The sequence below is a fragment of the Astyanax mexicanus genome, chromosome 6 (genome assembly GCF_023375975.1).
Source record: "Astyanax mexicanus isolate ESR-SI-001 chromosome 6, AstMex3_surface, whole genome shotgun sequence".
Taxonomy (NCBI): Eukaryota; Metazoa; Chordata; class Actinopteri; order Characiformes; family Acestrorhamphidae; genus Astyanax; species Astyanax mexicanus.
The window spans coordinates 6,090,518-6,113,128 of NC_064413.1; the positions used below are offsets into that span (position 1 = coordinate 6,090,518).

The following is a 22,611-nucleotide window of genomic DNA, read 5'->3' on the forward strand; positions in this document are numbered from 1 at the left end:
TTGACAGCGATTGCACCTTATTTATGAATTTTACCAGTCAGGTATTAAGAAGCAGTAAAGCCACTCCTCTGAAGTACTGCATTATACAGTGAAGTTTTTTCAGTGAAGTTTGAGGTTGTATTAGCAGTATTAGCATTCGCTGCTAACTGCGCTAGCAAGTTATTTAAGCGCTAGCTTTTTCACCGCTCAGAGTTGAGTATATCAGACTGTAGCTTACTGCTAACTCCAGCTAGCACTGCTGAAGCAGCATTAGCCTTAGCAGCTAACCACACTAAGCACTAGCTTTTTGCTGTCAAGGGTGAGTATATCAGACTGTAGCTTACTGCTAACCCCAGCTAGCACTGCTGAAGCAGCATTAGCCTTAGCAGCTAACCACACTAAGCACTAGCTTTTTTGCTGTCAAGGGTGAGTATATCAGACTGTAGCTTGCAAGTTTACCGTGTTAAAACAAGCTACATGGGATAAACTGCTAGCTAATATCGCCCTGGCGCTGTTGGGAGGTATTTACTAGCGCTAACCGGGTTGCTGCTAACCACGCTGGTGCTAACCACGCTGCTGCAAACAAAAAAAATTTCAAGGGGAGAAATCTAAGTAGATTAACATCCAGTGCTTGTATAGTTTTGAAAGAAAAAATGTAGTGTTTCTAAAATTGCGCTTTATAATCCAGTGGGCCTTATGTATGAAAATTAGCCAAGAAAATAGACGTTCTTTGATGGTGTTCCTACCGTATATCCATAAAATACAGTATTTAAAGAAGACCTGTGTGTTCAGAAAACAACAAACACTAATGCAATGACTCTTGTAGCATTTTCAAGGCTGAGTAGCACTATTGGTTGTGTTTTGAGGCACAAAACAACGTGTTGACATCATAAGACTGGTGGAAACCTCAAGGAAGTATAGCACACAAACCAGCAGACTCTGCTACTGTGGTAGTGAGGAGGATTTGGCACTTTCAGGCTACAAGTTTATCAGTGTGCTAAATGTTTCCAGTGCTAAATGGTGTTTTTCACATTTCCACTTCTGATAGAGGATCCAGTGACATTCTGTAATTCTGTAATCTTTGCTTGCACAGTATTTACGGAATAGTCACAAATCTGCATTCTTGTTTTCCCCACTTATGAAGAAAAACTGTAGGCATGACTGATTGGTACTAGACAAAAACACACAGAGAACGTTTATATATGTGTATTGCTGTTCGTAGAGTATTAGCGTCTGAGGCTGTGTTCACACAGCAGGGAAAAATGCCATAAATCCAAACTTGAACGCCACATAACATATTAATTTTACTAAAGACTGTCAAAAAATTGGAGCATCTGCAAAGTAAGAATTTTATTGTACAATGTGAATGCTTGTTTCTGCTGTGCATATGACAATAAAACGTAACTTTGATTAGGGCTGCACGATATTGAAGAAGATTTAAAATGCAAATGTTCTTTTTTGGCGATATATATATCTCGATATTGATTTTTTTAAATGGGATTGGGCATTAGTGTAAGGAAAGAGCGGATTCAGCGCCGAGCCCAACTCAAAACCAGGGGAAAACAGCAAAACAACAGTAACTAACCTTTTAATCAGGCATTTAAATGGCTTTTTAAAAGGTAAATAATAGTGTTTTGTTTTTCTGGGATTAAAAGCGTGAATTCAGCTGTAACTGGAAATATCTACTGTGCAAAACTGTGCTGGACTGAGGTGCACAGCTTTTGACCGACCATGTGGATGGAGGCCATATGCCTACTCCTGTTCCCAATTTCCCCTCGCACTTCCCAGGCAGCAGCAGCCTGTCACTGACACAGACACAGAGACAGCGCTGTGTATCTACTTCTTGTGTCAAGAATTAAATCATTGCAACATGGCCTGTTCGATTTAATTGCCTTAAGTAACACTGCACGTACTGCGATGTGACTATCATGCATACGCACATCACGATGACTATGCTTAAACAATATGTCATACAGCCCTAATTCTGATTCAGAGTACTTCCAAAATGTGGTATTCTAATCCAATACATATCTGATTTGTGGCGATGTGACTAATGATGATTCATGAGAGTTTTACGTCAAAGAGGAGGGAAAAAGGCAGTGGGAAGAAGGTAAAATGGACAAAATTTGTGAAAAACGGTTTAATTGGCGGGATAGTGTTTTTAATGAAATTGCTAAATGTAGCCATAGTAACGTTCAAGCTTTAAAGGAAATTAAAAAGCTTAAAAATAAATTTTATAAATAGGCCTGACTGTCCATGGCTGAACAACCTGCTCATTTATAGTGAGGCTTGAGTAAATTCTTAACTATAAACCCAGATGCAGCTTGAACTCATTCAATGCTCCTGTGTTTCTGATGTGGATGAAACCGAAACTTCACGTGAAGCGCAGTCAAGTCAAACACTTACACAGGGCAGACTCTGTTCAGATGAATGTCAAAAATGGATCAGATTACAAAGATACTTTGAATTTGAGCTTGAAATAAAACATTTCAACAGATTTAATGAAAAAAAAAATCTAATTTGGGCTACTTTCACCTGCTGTGTGAACGCAGCCTAACAGAGACCGAGGCAAATCCGGGAGCTACAGATAGATTAACTTCTTCTATCAGTATGTGTTTAAGGCACATGTGCCTCTAGTAAGGCTTTGACACGTGCGTGTAGTGGCTGACACACTTTCTGGTAGGCGTGTGGTGTGAGGTGGAGATAGTCGTATAGATCCTGGTGGGAGATGGAGCCGTCCGAGTGAATGAATCCAGGATCCACGTTGAGGAAGGAGGTGTAGGATAGAGACGCTAGCTCCACCTGCACCAGCTCGTTCACCTTGGCGTTGCGATCCCGTAGGGGGTTCGGACTCTTGCCCCGGGGCAGGATACCCTAAAGGAAGAGGAGGAGGAGATGTTTAATGAGCACCTGAACTGGGAATTATAACAGTTCTATAGAGTGCTTTAGTTTGGAAGCATTTGGAATAAACACCAGGAATAGACACGTCGCAATGCTCATTTTTTACCTTACACCCTGTCAACAGTCTATTTCTACACCTTGCACCTGTGTCTTTAAATTGGTCTGGAAATGAGGTGTGTTCAGGTATCTTTCTGGTGTATTGCTATCTTGGCTGCGAAAAACACAGGTGCTTCACTGACTGAAATAAACCTAGACAACAGTCAATAGTCAGAGTTCATTCCTATAGGTGCAAAATGTGGGCTGTTTAAACAAAATAAACAAGTAGAATTATATAAAGTATAAATTATATAAAATCAAAGAAAATAAACAAACAATTCAAAACAAAAAAAAGATAGACTAATAAATATAATGAAGATAAATCTAACTATAAAATAAAATACAAAAAATAATAATATTATTAACCGAACTATAAAAATACTATAATAAATAGAAAGAATTAAAAGGACAAAAAGAACTAAAACAAGAACTCAAATCTAAAAGATTTAAGATTAAATAAAACACGTACACATGCTGTTAGAAACTAGAAGTTTAAAATGATTAAGTGACACCAGCTAGCTGAGCTTTAGAGGTTCCTGTAGTAAACTCCAGCTCACTAGTGCACTATAGAAACAGCTATCTACCAAAAAAAGTGTTCCACTATCTACAAAATCTTAAATCATCAGGCACTAACGGTCTCAACAGTCCCACTCTATAGCACGATGCTCTTGGACAGGCAGGGAATTGAACCGTAGTATATAACTGGACGCAACAACAAATTTATTTAAACTGCTATTGTAATTCCCCTTTAATTAATCAAGAACATTTATGAAGTGAAATTGTGAAAAAGAGAACTGAAAACAAACTCACCAGTACAAGAATATGAGTTTGAGGCAGTCGCTGGTTGATCACGTTAACTATGGCCATGATGCCTCCACATATCTGCTCAGGGGTGTGGCCATGATTGTTAGTCCCCACCCACAACACCACCACCTGAATGACCAGTAGATTTTATATTTAAAGTATAATTCATATTCAGTTATAAATATGTGTGTGTGTTCGGTACAGTCTGTTATAATAAACACATAACCCCTGGTGCTCCTCTCGTACCTTGGGGTTGATGTGGTCGAGTTCCCCGTTGGTGAGCCTCCACAGGACGTGCTGAGTCGCATCTCCACCAATTCCGAAGTTCAGCGTATGGAGAGGAGAGAACAGCTTCCTCCACACCTGACAACACACAAAATCACAAACTCAGTTACATACAAAAAAAATAAAAAAAATCACACGCAAAAAACAAAATCACACAGAAAAAATAAAATCACACAAAGAAAAAAAGCACACGGAAAAAAAACAGGAAAAAAATAAATCACACAAAAATCATCACACACAAAAAAACATTATACCCAAAAAATACACACATAAAAAAATCACACGCAAAAAACAAAAATCACACAGAAAAAAATAAATCACACAAAAATCATCACACACAAAAAAACATTATACCCAAAAAATCTCACAGAAAACACACACATAAAAAAATCACACGCAAAAAAACAAAAAAATTAATTAACAGAAAAAAATTAATCACACAAAGAAAACAAATCACACGGAAAAAAAAAACAGAAAAAAAAAATAATCACACAAAAATAAAAATCACACAAAAATCATCACACACAAATAAATCACAAAATCACACACAAAAAAATAAATCACACAAAACTTATCATCACATACATACAAAATCTCACAGAAAACACAAACAAAATCACACAGAAAACACACTCAATCACAAAGAAAAAAAAATCACAATTCTTTTTGTGTGAAAAAAAAAAAAATCCACACACACAATAAAAATTACACAAAGGCATCATTCACAAACACACACACAAAGGGTCCAACTTCGTGCTTTTTTTTTTTTTGTTACAGATCCCTTTTTTTTCAGATCCCCGTGACATATTAGCGTTTTCTGTGGTATCTGGTGATGTAAAGAGAGTACTATACAGGGCTTTGCTTCCCCAAATCTTCCTACGGCTAAGAACTTTGTGTTACTTTTATTTTATTACATAAAACAGAAGGTATTTTGCATTGATGCTACAAGGTTTTCGCTGCTTCATACAAAATATTTTGCATTTAATAAAAGCTTGTTTTCCATTATATCTACCCAATTTAAACATTTTACTCCAATCCTTGATGTAACAAATGTTTTATTAATATCATGACATGCCAGATCACTGACTTCCAGTGAATTCCTTGTTCATAACTCGTGTTCTCTCTGGGAATTAACACTTAAAGCTAGTTTACCTCAAACTCGTGCAGCAGCTGGACCAGAGAGTCTCCAACAAACAGAACTTCTGGTTCCTTCCCTTTACTGTCAGATACGAAGCGATGATGCTGGAGGAAGATAAAAATCCCATTATTACAGGTACTGGCAAACAAATATGCCAAACTAAACAGACTTAACTCAGCGTGACACTCAGTACTGTGTGAACTCACCATAGACATCCACCGTCCATCACCCTGGACGTCCTCACAGGGAGTGGGTGTGGCCGCAGGGTTCGAATCACTACTCATTACTGTCAGTCTGATAAGAGTCAACACATACCAAAGCGTGTTCATGCGTGTTATACTGTTGTCACTATATTTAATTAAAAACAAATACATTCATTCACCAACTTCAAACATTATTTTTAAAGTATATATTTAAAAATATATGTTTTTTCAAGATGCATTTCTGGTCATACACTGTAAAAACATATGTAATAAATACTTTTGAATATATATATATATATATATATATATATATATATATATATATATATATATATATATATATATATATATTTACTACAACTATATTTCCACTACTAATCGTAACATGAAATAATAATGAGAAATCATAGCGTGAAATCATAGCGTGAAATCATAGCGGGAAATCATAGAGGGAAATCATAGAGGGAAATCATAATGTGAATGCTTAATCTAATAATCCTACTAAGAACAAAACCAGATTAGCCCTGCTATATGATTGTCTTAAAGCATTCACTTGGTGAAATAAATGTATAAATGTGTATATGTAATGTTTAAATATATAAATAGCCATAAAATGTAAAAATATGCTGATGTCCCATTTAAAAAATAATGTGTTTATCAAATATATTTAAAAATGATTATTTCACATTTAAAAGGTGCTTTTTCAGCCATTTTCATATTTTATAAATATATATATTTAAGAAATACATTTTAAATATATGTTTTCCTCATATGCATCCTAAGTGAAAATCTAAATGCTTAGTCTAAAAATCAAACTTTAAAAAAAAAAAGATTTTATGGGGGGATTTATGCATTTATTATGAAAAAAATATTTTAAAGCATAGACAGGATTTGGAGTCACAACAATGCATCTAAAGAATTTTATTTCATAATTTTATTTCATGGTAAAGATTATAGTTAGAGAGTGAGTACAGGTAACAGATGCTTTTTTATTGCTTTATTAATGTTTTTAATTACATGTCTTACTTTAGCAATTTGGCCAATGCACAGGACACTATGCTTAATAATAAAATGTATTTAAAGTTATTTTTTGTGCACATTTATACATGTAATTTCCTGGGGACAGAAATGGCACCGATTTGGCTGAATAATGCCTTAAAGCCTTCCAGTATTTCACCCTAACTTCAAATGGACTATTTGGTTTAATTGGCCAGTCCACCTTAAATACTGCAGCAGGGCGGCAGGCGTGGTCATCTTCCAGTATGTAACTGCTGCACTATTTAAGGTGGACCACAATATTCGAAGCTGGAAGAAGCTGGAAAATACAACTCCAGCTTAGCTTAGCAACTAAGATGGTGGTATTAAAATAAATATAATTTAAATAAGAAACAGAAAAGCTAAACTCTGATATTATTTTTATTATTATTATTAATATCTGTAACTTACTGTTTTACCTACAGTGAGAATCAGATGCTGCTGGATGTTTAGCCACACTCCAGCTAAAGCGATGTGTTTCAGTCAGAGACAGAGAGATTTATACTGATTTGAGAGCGCAGCCACTTCATATAAACCCAGATTAATACTGTACACCTTCTTCTAATGCTGCAGAATGATCTAATACAGTAAAAACACACAGAAACCCGCAGTAAAACCTCCTTACCTGCTGCTAAACACCGCTAAACTCACACCCTGTGCTCTACACAACACTGTGACGTAGCAGGACGCGCTTCAGGCAGAGCCAGCAGAGCCCAGAGTACCCGGATTCAAATATTCAACATTAGGCATTTAAATACAGAGAATATAAGGAATTATAAGTGAATAATAATAATAATAATAATAATAATAATAATAATAATAATAATAATAATAATAATAATAATAATAATAATAATATTTAGACATAAAAAGTACCAAATAAAAGTAAACGTATCCAGTTTACATAGAAATTCCTTCGAGGGGAAAATATGTTTTTAGGGTCTGTCATTAGGGTTGTCGCCTTTCAGAACTGAAAGAAAATGATATATAAGCTTTACAAACATTAAAGTTCTTTTTTCTCTTACCAAATGTATTTATTTATTATCTGCTAATCCATTTGTATAATTTAAATGTAATTTCAATGGTCATATATAATATTTATATTTTATAATACTACTGTATATTAAATATCATTAATTTAACCGTAAAAACTCAACATTCCACACAATCAAACCACAATACTACACTAACATATGCTATGCCCCATGCACTGACATCTTCTGGCAAAAGCACAAACAAATAGTAAATCGATTATTATTGATCATTATTGTTTAAATTCGCAAAAAAAAAAGAACTCATTGCAAACTTTTGCTTATTCAGACTTATAAAATTATATAAACTTATTGGCTAATTTTCGACAAATAAAAAAAAAATCATAAATTCATAGATATTTTGAAGCTTTTTAATTTTATATGAAATTCTTTTCTTTTTTATGTTTGTTTGTTTTTAGTTTTTTTTATTTGCTGTTTTTGCTATTTGTAGTATTTTTGTAATGATGAGTGTTTGTGATATAATTTTATATTATCTTCTGTATTTTGGATTGTATGTTGTGCAATAAATAAATAAATAAATAAAAAGAAAAAAGACTGGTGGTCTAGCACTGCTGAGGCTAATATACTATCAGGTTGCCGAGCAACGGCAGGCTCGCGCTGGCTAACTAAACCGACTAAACTACTAAACTGACTGTGTTTAAAATCAGTGTTTCAGACTACTGAATAACGAGAGACAACCTAACTACAGGTATAATTATATAAATAACGACTTAATACATGTTCACTGGTGTACGCCAACACACAAAAAACGCTGTTTATATTAATATGGCTGTTTATTATTAATGTAAGCTAGTTAGCTCGGTAAGCTAACCTAACCTAGTTAGTCGATTTAACTGTAACTAACTAGCTAGGTTAGCTAGTTAGGTTAGTTACCTAAACCATTTGGGGGCAATAAAACATTTCCTACACCTTTTATACTTATTTTCTTAAGCTTTAATAGTGTTTAAAATCATATTGTTGAGTTTATAACTGACTACTTATTTAGATTATTATATATACTCTGTGTTTGTCATTAGTTTGTCGTTCGTTTTTGCTTTTAAGTAACTCAGGGCCAACTTAGAGATTTCTGTCAGTTTTTAAATTTAGTTCACTGTACTTAGGTACTAAAATGCTGTATCTATACTCTACTGGAGTATTATTTTTACTTCACTACTGTACCTACATACTAAAATACTGTATCTGTATCTACTAGAGTATTATTTTTCCTCCACTAGTTACTGTCTGTAAGTACTAAAATGCTGTATCTGTACCTACTGTAGTATTATTTTTCCTTCACTACTGTACTTAAGTACTACAATTATGTATCTGTATCTACTGGAGTATTATTTTTACTTCACTTTGGTGTATTTAAGTACTAAAATACTGTACTTATGTACTAAAATGCTGTATGCGTATTATATTTTCTCCTAATTTTTCCTAATAAACAAAGCAGAATATGTTTTATAAGTAGCACATTCATCTTTGAGGACAGATCTCCACACTCTTGGTATTTTAATCTCAGTCTCTTGAAGGAGTTGCTGGTGGTACTGAACAATAGTTGCTGCTCTCTGTGTGAAAATCATTGTTTATCAAAAGTAAATTGCTCTAATAATAAGTCTAATTGCATTACTATGCTGTTATCATTATGTCAGATGCATGATCTGGTCCTAAAATGACAATATTGTTTATCACAATTATTTTTGGAACAGTTTATTGTCTAACAGAAAATGGGCCTTGGTTAGACTTAATGTATCAAGTATCAGAAAAATTGTACATACGATGTATCCAAATTGATTTATCCCTGTAGTTTTTGTGGTTTTACTGTTAACCTCAGTGAATTAAATTAATTTTCAATTTTCAAACCAATCGTTTTTCACATACTTTAGTGCTAATGCTAACTATTTCTTCTTTTATCTTCTCTTTGCATTTGTTTAGCATCCTCGCTATGAGCCATAATGCCCTCAACATCTTCAGTAACCACGTCAAAACCAGGACCAAGACCAAGACCAAGACCAAAGCAAAGGTCATATCCATTGCTAGATATTCTTCCACCCGTCCCTGCTGATCAGTTTGCTGGAGCACAAAGACAGGCACACTGCAGTCCTCCTCAAAAGATAAAACGTCTCAAGACAAGGAAGGAGAGGAATCAGATTCGAGGGCCAAACATCAGCAGCTTTTTCTTTCAAAGCCATGTTAAAAAAGTCAGCAAAGACAAGGCACAGGGGTGCAGCTGCAAGGAATCCCACTCCGGTCATTCCCACAAACATTTCATAAAAGATAAAACTATCACTAAACTGTTCCATCCACATAGGCCAAGTATCATCACAGAGGGGCGCCTGACGTCTAGCAGAGGCCTCTTTAGCCATGAGGTGAGGTCTGTGGATATTGAGAGATTGATGAAAGATAGAAGGAAGAGTCAAAGTCAGGCAGAAGACCATCAAGCTGCTGCAGATAACTCCTTGTCTGTGTCTTCACCCTTAATTTTTAGTCCTAGGCCAGAATCTGGTGAGCCTGTTGCTTCTATTTCTAGATGTGTGCAAGATGTAGATGGAGAGCTGGCTTTAGAGCAGACGAATCATCTGCAGACAATCACAGAAGAACATAGTTATATGCTGACCTGCCATGAATCTTTGGAGAACGTTGTTGGATCAGGACACAGATCGTCTAATAAGACCAAACCTGCAGTTCTTTCTTCAACAGAAAGCGATTTCATTCAGTCCTTCTCAACCCCTGACCCACCCAACAAGACTGGCCCTCCTTACCCACCAGGAGAACGGGAAGAAGAGCCAGCAGCAGACAAGACAACTACGGCAGACAAGACCCCCTTAGATAAGCAACAAAGAACTCACAACCCACTCATTAGGTCTCTACAGTCTGACCCTGCAGTCTGCACTGTTGTTTCTCCAACTACTCCTGCAGCTAATGCTCAGCAGATTGACCCTGATGCTCTGGTTTCCAGCGAGGCAATAGGCAGGCTGGCAGCTCGCCTGTGCCAGGACCTTCCTTTAACTCCTTTGCGATGCCACCTCCCCCTACTGACTGAGTGCAGAGAGGTGCTCCTGCAGGCCCTGCAGGAGAGGAACAGCCAGACTGGGCTTCACTTACAGCTCACTACTCCTACAGCACTTCCAGATCTGAGGCACCAAATCACAGAACAAGCAAGCTCCAGCTCACAGCAGAGATATGGAGAAAGCACACCCACACCCATGCATTTCAGCTTCACAAGGGGATATGAAGGTGAAATTAGACTAAATTGGACTTTTTGTTGTATTATAATATGTCAGTTTTAATGCTTTGAAAATTAGAATATTTTAACTTATTTAAACGTTTTATGGTTAAAGTTATTCAGTTGTTGAGTTACTTAGTTTAACTGAGAGCTTTAACGGAGGACATAAACAGTGGTGTAGCTACATGTACTGCTTTTTTTTACGGAAAGAGGAAACGTTGTGTGTGTTTTCATGCATGCATCAGCGAGTATGTGTGTGTGTGTGTGTGTGAGAGAGAGAGAGAAAGAGAGAGAGAGTGCCCAAGAGCCTTTATTAATGTGACAGCACAAGCATTTTAATGGCATATATAGTGTGTCTGTACTAGTGAACTGGAGGAGTAACATCGTAACGTTTGATTTTTCATAAATCAATTTTAGTAAATCGATTTCAGTCCTGAAAAATGTGTAATCGGCCCAGATCTCCGATCACGACCTAGTGTTTTACAACACAACAGCTTTCTTAACCCTTGTGTGGTGTTCATATTTTTGTTACTCGTTTACTTTGTTACTTGTATTTAATTCAGCAAATTTAAGCAATTCTACATTAAAATGCTTTACACATGCTTGCTTCACCTAAATTGCAAGCAATATAAACAGCTTACATGGTTAATATTTGCCTTTTACCTTTCTTATGTTACATTTCTTTCAAAAAGTGCTACTCTTTTTTTATTAGTTTTTTAATAAAATGTAAAAGAAAATGAATTAAACTGAAGATATGAGTAGAACATTTGTTTAGTTTCAAATTTACAAATGAAGCAATGTTTATTAGCCCTTGGCCAAACATACTGTATGTAATATAAATGTGTGTGGGGGGGAGTGTACAGTGTGTGTTTATTGAAAATGTGTTTTGATATATGTTTTTCACAAAAAAATGAGCCAATGCCAATGAGTTTGAGTTAGAAAAAAATATTTTTTTAGTATCATTTGATGAAAAATTAAAACGTGTCCCATAGACCCGAACACCACACAAGGGTTAACAATTAGAATTATTTTTTTTATTCTTTTTAATTTACTACAGTGTGACAAAACCCCTGTAATACTTATCTGATTAGATTATTATAGTAATGAATAGGTAGTGTATGCGTGGCACGGATATGATGTTGTATTATTCCACTAAGGGATGAAGTAAAGGGTGGCTGATATGTTGTTAACCTACAGTAATTGTTAACCTACAGAAAGTGCACATGTAATATCTGTAAACCAGATGGCTGGTGGTTTGTTTTCACAGATTTGCTTTATATGTGTCCTATAGCTGTTTTTGTGCTGAGTAATAGTGAATTAATGTGTGTGTTGTAGATAAGAGCTCACGCAGAGACTTTGTAAGAGAGGATGTTTACCCAGACACTGAACGAGGAGCAGGTGATGAGAGGAGGAGGAGGCCTCATGTGTGGACAGTGTACTCACCTCAGGATGTCTTCACAAAGCTACAGTCACCATGTGAAGATTTAGTAAGTGTCTCAGCATACCTGCAGCATGGAAGCCCTATTCTGACAGAATTAGTTTTAGCTGGGGAGGTGAAGTATGATATTATCACGTTATAAAAGACAGTTCTCTATGGTACTTCACAGCATCTGTGTTACTAAAGAGGATAAAATACTCCTAAATAAGCTAATACCAGGAATCATGGTTTTATGGACGGGTTTACTTTATTCATTTAATTAGCGCCACCATGTGGAGTAATGAAGCAATAACTTTAGTAAGTCAAATTGTGGTAAAGTCTTACGAGAGTTTAGAGTGCCAATGTTTTAATAAACATATCCATATTTGAACCCACATATTGATACAGTACGATTGAAACAATATATATTGCAACATCAATACATTAACTTGAATTCCAGCCTTATTTTCTGGTTTGTTTAACACTTTTTTTGTTTAATAAATAATGTGAATTCCATGTTTTTCTTCATAGTTTGGAAGACTTTATTTAAAGTTTAAAGTAACACACCCCTGATTCTTAGTTAATCGTTCAGGAAAACTCAGTATTACCTGTATGGAAAGCATCTTAAAAAAAGTTACATTTTAAATCTGTGATGTTAAGAGTGATGCAGTTGAAATGTGGGTACATCTAAGCTACTATAGCCCTGATAATTCTATTACTTAGTAGTTTGGTTGTTTGTTTGAATTGTCTCCAGTTGGACCAATGGAGTGTAAGAATCCCAGTTCCAGAGTCCCTTACAGCCAATCAGCTCCACAAACCACTGCAGCGAGTCTCTCTGCACCAAGCCTTCACTGCAATAGAAACACCAACACCTTATTCCAACAGCTGTGGACCTGAATCTGCTAAGATGTGTTTTCTGAAGCCACAGAAGCAAGAGAAACCGTCCATCAGCCAAAACACAGTGAGAGAAATCAACGCGCTGCTCGACCAGTGGAGCAGTGACCCAGATTTAGCGTTCCTGTTCCATGAAAACGTGAGGAGATCCCATACATCATCCGATCATCTGACAGAGCCGAATTCATCGTCTCCTTATCAGAAGGTGGAGAGTGCCAGAGGGAGACCACCTGCTGGGGCATCATCCACCGTTTCAGCGTTCTTTCCCCCTGAAGGATTTACTTACGAACCTTACTATCGCTTTCCACATCCACTCAACGTCATCAACAGGCCAGAGAGGTCCAGTAGCAGTCCTTATATTCTCTCAGACATCAGAGATTTAGGACTTTCTCCGTCTTTACTCTTAAACACTCCTTATTTCCGTTATTCACTGTAAAGCTTAGAGCTGCTCTGCATTATACACTCATTATGCTGGGATGAAATATTACATTTTAAGTAGTAAAGGTTAGTTTATGAGGTTTGTAACCACCACAGGTCCTGCACTCACTTTTAAAGATGTCAGCTACACAGATTTTTAGAGATTGGCTGCAGAAAAATGATTAGAGACCAAGTTATCTGTTTCATATTCATAGGTTCAAGTTTTAATGCTGCATTGCAATTAATACTAAAATTGACACTGCAAAAGTAAAAAGATTTTGTCCACAATTGATCCAATTCAATAAGTAACTATATATCAAACATTTTCCCCTTTTGGGACAAATCAGTTCTTCTTCTTCTTCTTTTCTTAAATTGGACATATTAACATCATAAAAACTAAAATGACTTATTTTTTTATTTATTCATTTTTATGAAATCACCTAAGCAAAAATAAAAGTAAATAAAATGACTTATTTCTCTCCCCAAAATTGGGGGAAATGTATAAGATATGGTTAATTATTGAAAAGGCTGAGTGTACTAACTAAAATATAACTGAAAAAATACTTAATACAGTGTACATTAATAAGTGGGTAAAAGATAAACTGATAATTATACCCAATTTTTCTGCAGAAGGCTTTCTGTGTTGTTTGATCTCAGAATCTGCTGGAATTTTATAGAATACTTTTGGAGATTAAGCATTTCTTTTACTCCTAGAACTATTCAGAGTAGCAGATATTTTGAAAAAGGGTGCCCAGGTTTTTGCCTGACTCTGTTCACATTTTAGTATATAAAACATATTATATATTAATGTGACAGTGTGATGTGTTAGGAATTCAGATTGTGCGATTCTTTTTACCACAGCAAGGCTGTGACACAGGCTGTGCCAGTTCTTTGCCTACTACAGTTATACATCTTTAACAAAAAAAGGGGGAAATCTTAAGCACTGGCTTAGAATGTCAGGGTTTCAGGGACACTGTTAAAAAATAAAACTAGCAGACTTTGAAAAATAAAGTCAAATTGTTACGAGAATGCAGTTGTTATACAGGTGCATCTCAAGATATTTGAATATCATTGAAAAGTTACTTTATTTCTGTAATTCAGTTCATAATGTGAAATTCATATATTATATAGATGTATTACACACAGAGTGATCTATTTTAAGCGTTAATTTCTTTTCTTGCTGATGATTATGGCTTTTCTGAGTGTCTCAGAAAATCTGAATATTATGTAAGACCAATTAGTATATTTGGCAGTGTGGGCATTGTGCCAAATCCTGCTGGAAAATGAAATCCCCATCCTCATAAAAGTTGTCAGCAGAGAAAAGCATGAAGTGCTGTAAGATCATCACTTCCAAAAGTACCAGTTGGTCTTATATAATATTCAAATTGTCTGATCATCAACAATAAAAGAAATATACGCTTAAAATAGGTCTCACTGTGTGTAATACATCTATGAAATATATAAGTTTTGAACTGAATAACTGAAGTAAAGAAAGTTTCAATGATATTCATAATTTTTTTGTGATGCACCTGTATTTTGAGAATACATTCTTAATATTTTGAGAATAAAATAACAATATTTTTGTATTAATAAACCAATAAAGAAAACACCAGACTGTTATTATAAGACAAAGAAACAGCTGCACTACTTTTTTGTTAAAGAAATTGGCAGGAAAACATGGGGCCAGTGGTTATCTACAGGGCTATCACTGTGCCATTAGAAGAGGACATGTAGTGAAACAGATTATGAGGCAAATGTTTTAGTTTTCGTATACTAATGATAATCTGATGCGCCGAGAGATTAAATATTTCTTTATTGATAAAACTGATTAGAAGAATATAACCTTTTCCTTGTAGCAATACATGTGTATTTTTGGAAATGTTTTATTTATTTTCAAAAAATTGCGACTTTATTCTTAAAGTCTGCCATTTTTACATTTTTAACAGTGGCCCTAAAATGCTGTCATAGCTTTAACAGCAGGACCTGTGGTGGTTTATATTAAACCTCAGTGATTGGATGTGGACATGCCTGTAAGTACTGTATGAATTTGACCACTTATTTTGACGTGTCACAATTATGCGTTTTGGAATACGAAGGCTTCTGGTGTAATGGTGGATGACCCCAGTTCTGCTAGTGGAACTGCATTAAAATCAGGAACTGGTAGACGGGTTTTCTGTAGATTCTTCTGCGTGTGGTGCGTTGTGGTAGTAAGTGAACGTTTAGGGTGTAGTGTTTGAGCAATTCCAGACCTTTTAACAGGAGCGGACATCAAAGTAAAAGAGAAATCAAAAAAAGAAAAATGCCCTGTATAATCTCCAGTCATTTTTAATTTAACTCTGAACAAGGATGCAGATTCACGTCTGATATTATTTGCAATCTTTTTTCTGTCATTGTTTTATTTGTTTTCATTATATTCCAACTAATTTCCCAAAATTTGTTTAATTTCTTCTTTTTGTAATCAAGAGCTTGAAATTAAAGGCTCAGAAAGCAAGCAGGAAGACTCATTACATGTATTCTCTATGTGCAATCATAATTAAATTTGAACTGTCCATCTCAGATGTCCTTTCTGATTATATGTTTGTGACTCTTTTGCAGTTGTATTTCCTTTATTTGATAATTTCTCAGGAGTCTGCGGAAAGTAAGAGATCAACCTTAAATTTATGTGTTTAGGCAGGGGTTCTTAACCCCTGTGTTAAGGCATAAGATAATACGCCTCTTCGTCCACGTGTGGCTGGTTCACAAAATATTCCCTGTCCTCTGTATTTGGCGCGTCTTTCTCCTCTCCCAACTGCACATCAGCTTCCATCGATTCTTCCTCTTGCCTCGTGCTGCTGCTGCTCCTCAAGGCTTTCTTCAGTTGCTTCCAGAACAGCCCTTGTGCTTTGGCAGGATCTGTGCAGTCTGGTCCTGGCCACTGAAGGTAGGTCTTTTTCAGCATGACTTTCCTCATGCGGTGGTAAGTGGACAGCTTTCGCTCAGGGATCGACTCCAGAAAGACCAGTAAGAGCACATCCTGCATTTCATGAAACAGACGGTAGCTGGCCAGCTGGATCTCCAGGGAACACCACTCACTGCGAAGGTAGTTTTGGCTGATGATGCACACCGTCTTACGACTGTTATAAACCGCCGCTACGATGTTGTCCACTATGTTGCGGCCTGGCTCAAAGTCTCGGTGGTGAAGGCAAAGTCGGTATAAAGACCCGTTGCCTTCCAGATTCGGTAGAAGCTGTTCCATCACCCAGTTCTCATCGGCTGAGTTGTAAGAAACGAAAGCATCATATATGCATTTCTCTTCTTGTTCCCGGAGCCGACGCCACTGCTCACCGAACCAAGATCGGAAGATGTAGTAGCCATATTTACATTTCCAGTAAAGCTTGACGTAAAGCAGCGGGATTAGTGTAAGTATAATTGTTATGGAACAAGTTGAGGCGAACAAGTACAGTTCTTCTTTGTAATAGCAAACATTGGTGTCAAAATTGTAAAAGTTTGACCCTTTTTGGTCCCAGCAAGTCAAGGTGTAAAGGTCCACAAGTTGGACCCTGTGATTGTTCTTAGTCCAGTTTTGTATATCTCTGTTGAGACAGTTGCAGCTGAGAGGAGAGCTCCGCACATCTAGGTACTGTAGATTAGTTAGATTCTTCAGAACATCCACATCCAGAGTCTGTATAGCGTTCCGGTTAAGATGCAGCACTCTCAGGGCTGTGAGATTTCCAAATACCTCTTTTGAGAAGGACTCAATGCCCATGTTTTCAACCTGTAATGTCTCCAGCTTGCGAAGGTCTTTGAAAATACCTGGCGTGAGTTTCGTCACACCAACGCACGAGTTATCCAGTGTTAAAAACTTTAAATTTGTCAGGCCGTCGAATGTGTCTTCACTGTAGTAGGAGATATGATTGTTGCTGAGGTAAAGGCTCTTCAGGGAGGACAGGCCCTGGAAGAATTTATGAGGTAAAAGGTTTATGCCATCTGGCCGCTGTGCATCTAATTTAAGGTCAACAAGCTTTGTCAAGTTGACAAATGGAGATTGTCTACGTTCCTGAAAATAGTAAATCTGATTCGCGTGTAAGTCCAGCACTTTTAGTGTGTTGTGAAACCTTGCAAGCAGTTGACTGTCAATTTCTTTAAGATGGTTGCGGTCTAAATAAAGATTAGCCAATCTGTCCAGTCCATGAAATGCTTTGGACTGGAATTGTGTGATCTTGTTTCCACCTAAATCTAGAATGGTCAGGTTCCTCAGAGAGTGAAAGGTATTGTTAAAGATGACAGCGATTTGATTATTGCGCAAGTTTAGTGTCTTGAGGCTGTGAAGGTCTTCAAAGGTCTCAGCATAGATATCGGTCAGAAGGTTGTTGTCCAGACGAAGCATAATTAGGTCTTTAAGTCCACCCAGCGCATAAGTGTCCAGGTAGGCAATGATGTTGATGTTGAGCTGAAGAGTTGTTAGCTTGGGAACATGACTAAAAGCATTGCCACTGACACTGAGAATGCGATTGTAGCGAAAGCTCAGCTCTCTCAGGTTGGGAAAAGTCAGGCTATGTCCTTTGTTGCATCTAAAGAGTTTATTAAGGTGGTTATGTTCGACTTTAAGCGTCTTCACATGTGGTTGTCCTGTGAGAAACTTTAAACATCCAGGGTTCTTGAGGTTATTGAGCGAGATGTCCAAGACATTGGTAATAAGAGGGCAATAAGCAAATGTAGAATTGTAAAGATTTGAAATATTATTGCTAGTAAGGGTCATGTTTTTAATGTGTCTCTTTGGAAAGTGTGACAGACGTTTACACAGTATTTGTGGGTCCTTCAATCCTAACCCAGAGAAGTCTATATGCCAGGGTGGCACCCTGGTGTAGTTATGCTCGAGGAGTTTTGTTATAGAAACGTTGGTGGACCGCAATCGCAGGTACGTGATGTTTTCCATATTCAGATTATGAAACGCACTGGTAGGGAGATGGAAGTTATAGGAGAGGTCTAGCACTTTGACAGTCCTCAGAAACTGTTTGTTGTTAGTAAGCGTGATCAGATTATTGTTGCTGAGGTAAAGGATGGCAAGAAACTGGGGGAGATTAGCAGAGGCATTCAAAGAAGTTAACTTGTTGAAGGAAAGGTCTAGTTTCTTCAGGGCTGGCAGGTTTGTTATAGCATTCACCACTGTAGAGAAGCTGATTAGCTTGTTTCTACGGAGGTCCAGAATCTCCAAGCTGGTCAAATCAGAAAACTGGTTCAAAGAGAGATTGGTCAGTTTGTTGTCGGCCAGAAAGAGTTTGGTGAGGTTAAGGAGGCCACGGAAAAGAGCAGGATCGAGATAGGTTAGGCTGTTGCTGGACAAGTTCAAGGATTGAAGATGACCTAGATTAACAAAGGCGTACTTGTCAATGTGTGTCACACTATTGTTGTTTAGTGCCAGAATCCGAAGTTGTGGCAGCTGACTGAAGTTTCTTGCAGGAATGTGTGACAGTTTGCAGCGAGAGATAGTTACATTTGTTGCAGAGGGCGGCAGATCGTCCACTATAGCATGGACTGTTGTTGCTTGCCGTTTAATGCATGTGAAGATTGTGTGGTTGGAGTTTGCACTTTCTATGCAGTTCCTGAAACTGTATGTCGAACATAGCTGAAGAAATGAGGTAAAGATGGCCACTAGGATTAGTTCTCGGTACGTAGATGGTGCCATAATACTCAAAGACCCACCACCCTTAGGTCACTGATGAGGTCTTGCCAAAAAAAGTGTTGATTGAAAGATCTTTGGGTCTTGATGACTCTGGAAGGGAAGAAACAAAGAATATGTATTAATCAGTCTGTATTTCTAATAGATTTTCTCCAGTGCAGTTAAATTATTTTGATTGAAGATTAAAAGACCCTCATCATCAAAAACATAGAAGAAATAAAATGACAGGAATGAAACTTTGTCAGTAGTTTTGACATCATGAAACATTTGATTGATAGTTTGATTTTAGTTTTAGCTTTGTCTGCAAATGTGATATAAGCAAGGATGGACCTTATCTCTGTACCTGACTGACTATATAAGGTCTCCCCATAGGCTAACCCCTGACCCTAACCCTAGCACGCTGTTGGCTGTGATGGTGAGTCATCCTGTTAGTGCCATCACCATTGGCAAACGGCTGCATGATGCACACAGACCATTAGAACAACTGCACTTAACACCACATCTACGTCGAATGGCAGCGACAAGCCCTACCTTTGTCTTGGTTGAAACAACCAACAAATCTGTGTATTAAGCTATGAGTCGTCTCTCACATATGACGTTTTTTGTTGTTGGTGAAGAAGGCGATGTTTATACACGTATCAATGAGGCGTTTTAGGGACAGATTCGTTCACATTACACAAAGACACAGGTCACTTACATTTGTGAATGTGAATCGCCAAATCCAATCTGAGCAAAAAAATGGATTTGAGCAATGTGGCTTGTAATGTGAACGTAGCTTAACATCCACTAGCTCCATGTTATTGTCAATGAGGAGTGGAAGAAGAACCTGTAGCAACCTGTGCAGCACTTCTGTTGCAGCATTTAGACATTAAAGGCTGTCTGTTGAGTTATTGTCAGAGGATACTGTAGTAAATCTGTACTGCTATACAAGCTGTACACTGACTATTCTAAGTTATATCCAAGTTTCATTTCTATAGTGTTTATAACACAACACATTCTGGTTTCTGCTGGTTGCATGCTGATGAAGGTTTAAAAAAACAGGTTACGCTGGTCTGATTTTAGCATATGGATGATTGACCAACATAACAGTGCATAAACATAACAAGTTTAGGAACAACTTTCATTGCTAGTGACCTGACAGCATTCAGCATAACACACAATCTGTACTTCTGTTTTTTCCTTCACTTCCCTCTTTTATGTAAAATACTAGGAAACATCACTTCTGACAATGCAGGAATCAAGAGTCAGCAAGTCAAACTAAAAGTCCAGACATGTGGACAAGTATTAATAGTTTTGAGCTCATGAACCCGCCTCTATGGCACCCAAACAAGGAAAAGAAGTTGAGTCCACGTGTTCCGTTTGTTTTAAAAAAATAGATGCCCAAATAGACCCAAACTATGATACTACCACCACTATGTTTTACAGATGGGATAAGATTCTTAAGCTGGTATGCAGTTATTTCCTTTCTTCAAACATAATGCTTTCAACAAAAACATTTTTCTAATAGCCTTCTGGATTGTCCAGGTGATTAGTTCAGCAAACTGAGGACAGACAGCAAGGTTCCTTTCTCCTTGCAACCCTGCCATGCACACCATTGTTGTTTAGTGTTTTACTGATGGTTGAGACATTAACACTAACATTAATGTAACAATGTGAGAGAGGCCTTCAGTTGTTTAGAAGTTACTCTGGGGTCTTTTGTGACCTAGCACTAGTACACGTCTTGATGTCTTGCTCTTGGAGTGATCTTTGTTGGTCGACCACTCTTGGGTAGAGTAACAATGGTCTTGAATTTCCTCCATTTGTACACTGTAATCTGTCTGACTGTGGATTGATGGAGTCCTAAATCCAAAAGAAGGTTTTGTAACCATTTCCGGCCTGATGACCACCAACAATTTTTTTTTTTGGTCCTCAGAAATTTCCTTTGTTTGTGCCATGATACACTTCCACAAACATGTGACTTTATAGATAATTTTGACCTTCAAACGGTTAACCTAGATGTTCAAATACTTTTGCAACTTACACATATGTAATATTGGATTTTTTGTCTTAGTAAATAAATGAGCAAGTATAGTTTTTTGTCTAAATTTGTTTAACTGGGTTTTCTTTATCTACTTTTAGGACTTATGTGAAAATATGAGGATGTTTTAGGTCATATTTATGCAAAGATATAGAACATTCTAAGGGATTCACATAAGTATTTGTAACTTGCAAAATGTTTGTTTTCAGCCTGAAGCCCCTTGAATAGAGAAATGTTCTAAAATGTGCATTAAATCACAAAGGAAACATTTTTGTCATCACATAAAATCAAAGTATTCCAAGTATTTAGTTTGAGGAATATATGAAACTGCACAGGACATTTACAGTAAACAAATTTGTCTTACCTTTCTTAAACCATATTAATGTTGAAAATCCTGAATTCAGAACGCTCTGATCGTCTGTCTGTCTGTCTGTTTGTGCGTGTCTCTTTCCCTCATCCTGTCACCACTCCCAGTTCAATAAAACATTCTTTTAACCAGAACAGAAAGAGGAATTAAAATAGAGATCAGCATGTTTGCACGTGGTTTCGTCGCTGTGGCTGAGGAGACGAGGAGACGCAAAATAAAATGTTTTGTTGAATTTATTAGATATTTTATTAAACATACCATGTGATATATTGATGATTGCGATCATTCATACATCAATAATAATTTTATTAACAACTATAATAGTGGAGATAAATTGTGTATCTTGCGCTGATGCAGTAATAATGAGTGTGGTAAAGAACCCACAGGCTGATTTACTGTACCTCTGATACTGTACCAGCTTCAGTTCCTTTAAACTGACCTCCCAATGTTTCCACCAGAGCTTATTGAAACTTTGATACCAAAGAGATCTCAACTTCACCACTTTTAAACAACTTTAATTTAGCAGCCAAAAAGAACACTGATATTTTGGAAACATGTAAATAACGTGCTTTGCAGGCAAGAACTGTGTATTCCAGAAGCAAAAATATACAGAAAAGAAAAGCAGCTGATATTTCTGTCTGTATCATCTATTTGCTGATAATAATATTAATGGTGCTATTTCAGTGATCTATAGGTGAGCTGTCATATGTGCACCTATATTGTGTCAGGAAAAGTATACCTTGTGCAGCTTGAAATGCCCAAAAGCCGCTAATGCTAATATTAATGCTGCTGCACCCAGCCTTAGTGGAAATCTGGAAATCTAAGCTTACTGTAAATAAACAGAAGTGCTTTACTCACCCAAATAAACAGTTTTCAGGAGAGAAATCTGTGTAGATTAACATCCAGCTCTCGTTTGACTTTAAAAGAAAATGTTTTTTTTTATTTTTAGAATTACAGTTTTGTTTACTAAGCTTAGCTTTATTTACTGCAATTACTTCCCCATCACCACCACCACCCACTGGAGAGACCTGCAGAATTTGAATAAATTTAAAACATGGCGACACCCCTGTTCCTTACTAGTGTTGCATAATACGGTACCTTCTACTGCACTGCATCTTCTTTTGTTATTTAAAACATTTTTT

General features: G+C 36.8%; 3 protein-coding genes across 5 annotated transcripts; 1 reads left to right on the forward strand and 2 right to left on the reverse strand.

Annotated features, from left to right (window-relative positions):
- Positions 1-1,170: 1,170 nt before the first annotated feature.
- pafah1b3 (platelet-activating factor acetylhydrolase, isoform Ib, gamma subunit) lies at positions 1,171-7,152 on the reverse strand. 3 transcript variants are annotated; one of them, XM_007250873.4, is made up of 6 exons: positions 7,067-7,152; positions 5,410-5,497; positions 5,218-5,307; positions 4,027-4,143; positions 3,787-3,909; positions 1,171-2,853 (listed from the first exon to the last, which is right to left on the reverse strand). In XM_007250873.4, the coding sequence occupies exons 2-6, from the start codon at positions 5,485-5,487 to the stop codon at positions 2,596-2,598; spliced, it is 666 nt and encodes a 221-aa protein (XP_007250935.1). In that variant the 5' UTR covers positions 5,488-5,497; positions 7,067-7,152; the 3' UTR covers positions 1,171-2,595. The 3 variants fall into 3 exon arrangements, with proteins under 3 accessions (XP_007250935.1, XP_022530037.1, XP_007250936.1); XM_022674316.2 differs by having other exon boundaries at positions 6,865-7,111; XM_007250874.4 differs by having other exon boundaries at positions 6,853-7,111.
- An 884-nt stretch (positions 7,153-8,036) lies between these two features.
- On the forward strand, positions 8,037-15,982 carry si:dkey-250k15.4 (uncharacterized). Its single transcript, XM_007250912.4, has 4 exons — positions 8,037-8,181; positions 9,408-10,709; positions 12,034-12,185; positions 12,870-15,982. Exons 2-4 carry the CDS (start codon positions 9,428-9,430, stop codon positions 13,443-13,445), a joined length of 2,010 nt encoding a protein of 669 aa, XP_007250974.3. The 5' UTR covers positions 8,037-8,181; positions 9,408-9,427; the 3' UTR covers positions 13,446-15,982.
- Positions 15,962-21,570, reverse strand: tlr21 (toll-like receptor 21). The gene is made up of 2 exons (XM_007250876.4): positions 21,467-21,570; positions 15,962-19,178 (listed from the first exon to the last, which is right to left on the reverse strand). Exon 2 carries the CDS (start codon positions 19,089-19,091, stop codon positions 16,119-16,121), a length of 2,973 nt encoding a protein of 990 aa, XP_007250938.3. The 5' UTR covers positions 19,092-19,178; positions 21,467-21,570; the 3' UTR covers positions 15,962-16,118.
- Positions 21,571-22,611: the final 1,041 nt, after the last annotated feature.

Excerpts from the sequence above, each read along its gene's own strand:
- si:dkey-250k15.4 (XM_007250912.4), top strand. The coding sequence starts at position 9,428 with ATGCCCTCAACATCTTCAGTAACCACGTCAAAACCAGGACCAAGACCA. Across the intron at positions 10,710-12,033 it reads CTTCACAAGGGGATATGAAG|ATAAGAGCTCACGCAGAGAC; the intron begins GTGAAATTAGAC and ends TGTGTGTTGTAG. Across the intron at positions 12,186-12,869 it reads AGTCACCATGTGAAGATTTA|TTGGACCAATGGAGTGTAAG; the intron begins GTAAGTGTCTCA and ends AATTGTCTCCAG.
- tlr21 (XM_007250876.4), bottom strand. The coding sequence starts at position 19,091 with ATGGCACCATCTACGTACCGAGAACTAATCCTAGTGGCCATCTTTACC.
- pafah1b3 (XM_007250873.4), bottom strand. The coding sequence starts at position 5,487 with ATGAGTAGTGATTCGAACCCTGCGGCCACACCCACTCCCTGTGAGGAC. Across the intron at positions 4,144-5,217 it reads AGCTGCTGCACGAGTTTGAG|GTGTGGAGGAAGCTGTTCTC; the intron begins GTAAACTAGCTT and ends GTGTGTTGTCAG. Across the intron at positions 3,910-4,026 it reads TCGACCACATCAACCCCAAG|GTGGTGGTGTTGTGGGTGGG; the intron begins GTACGAGAGGAG and ends CTGGTCATTCAG.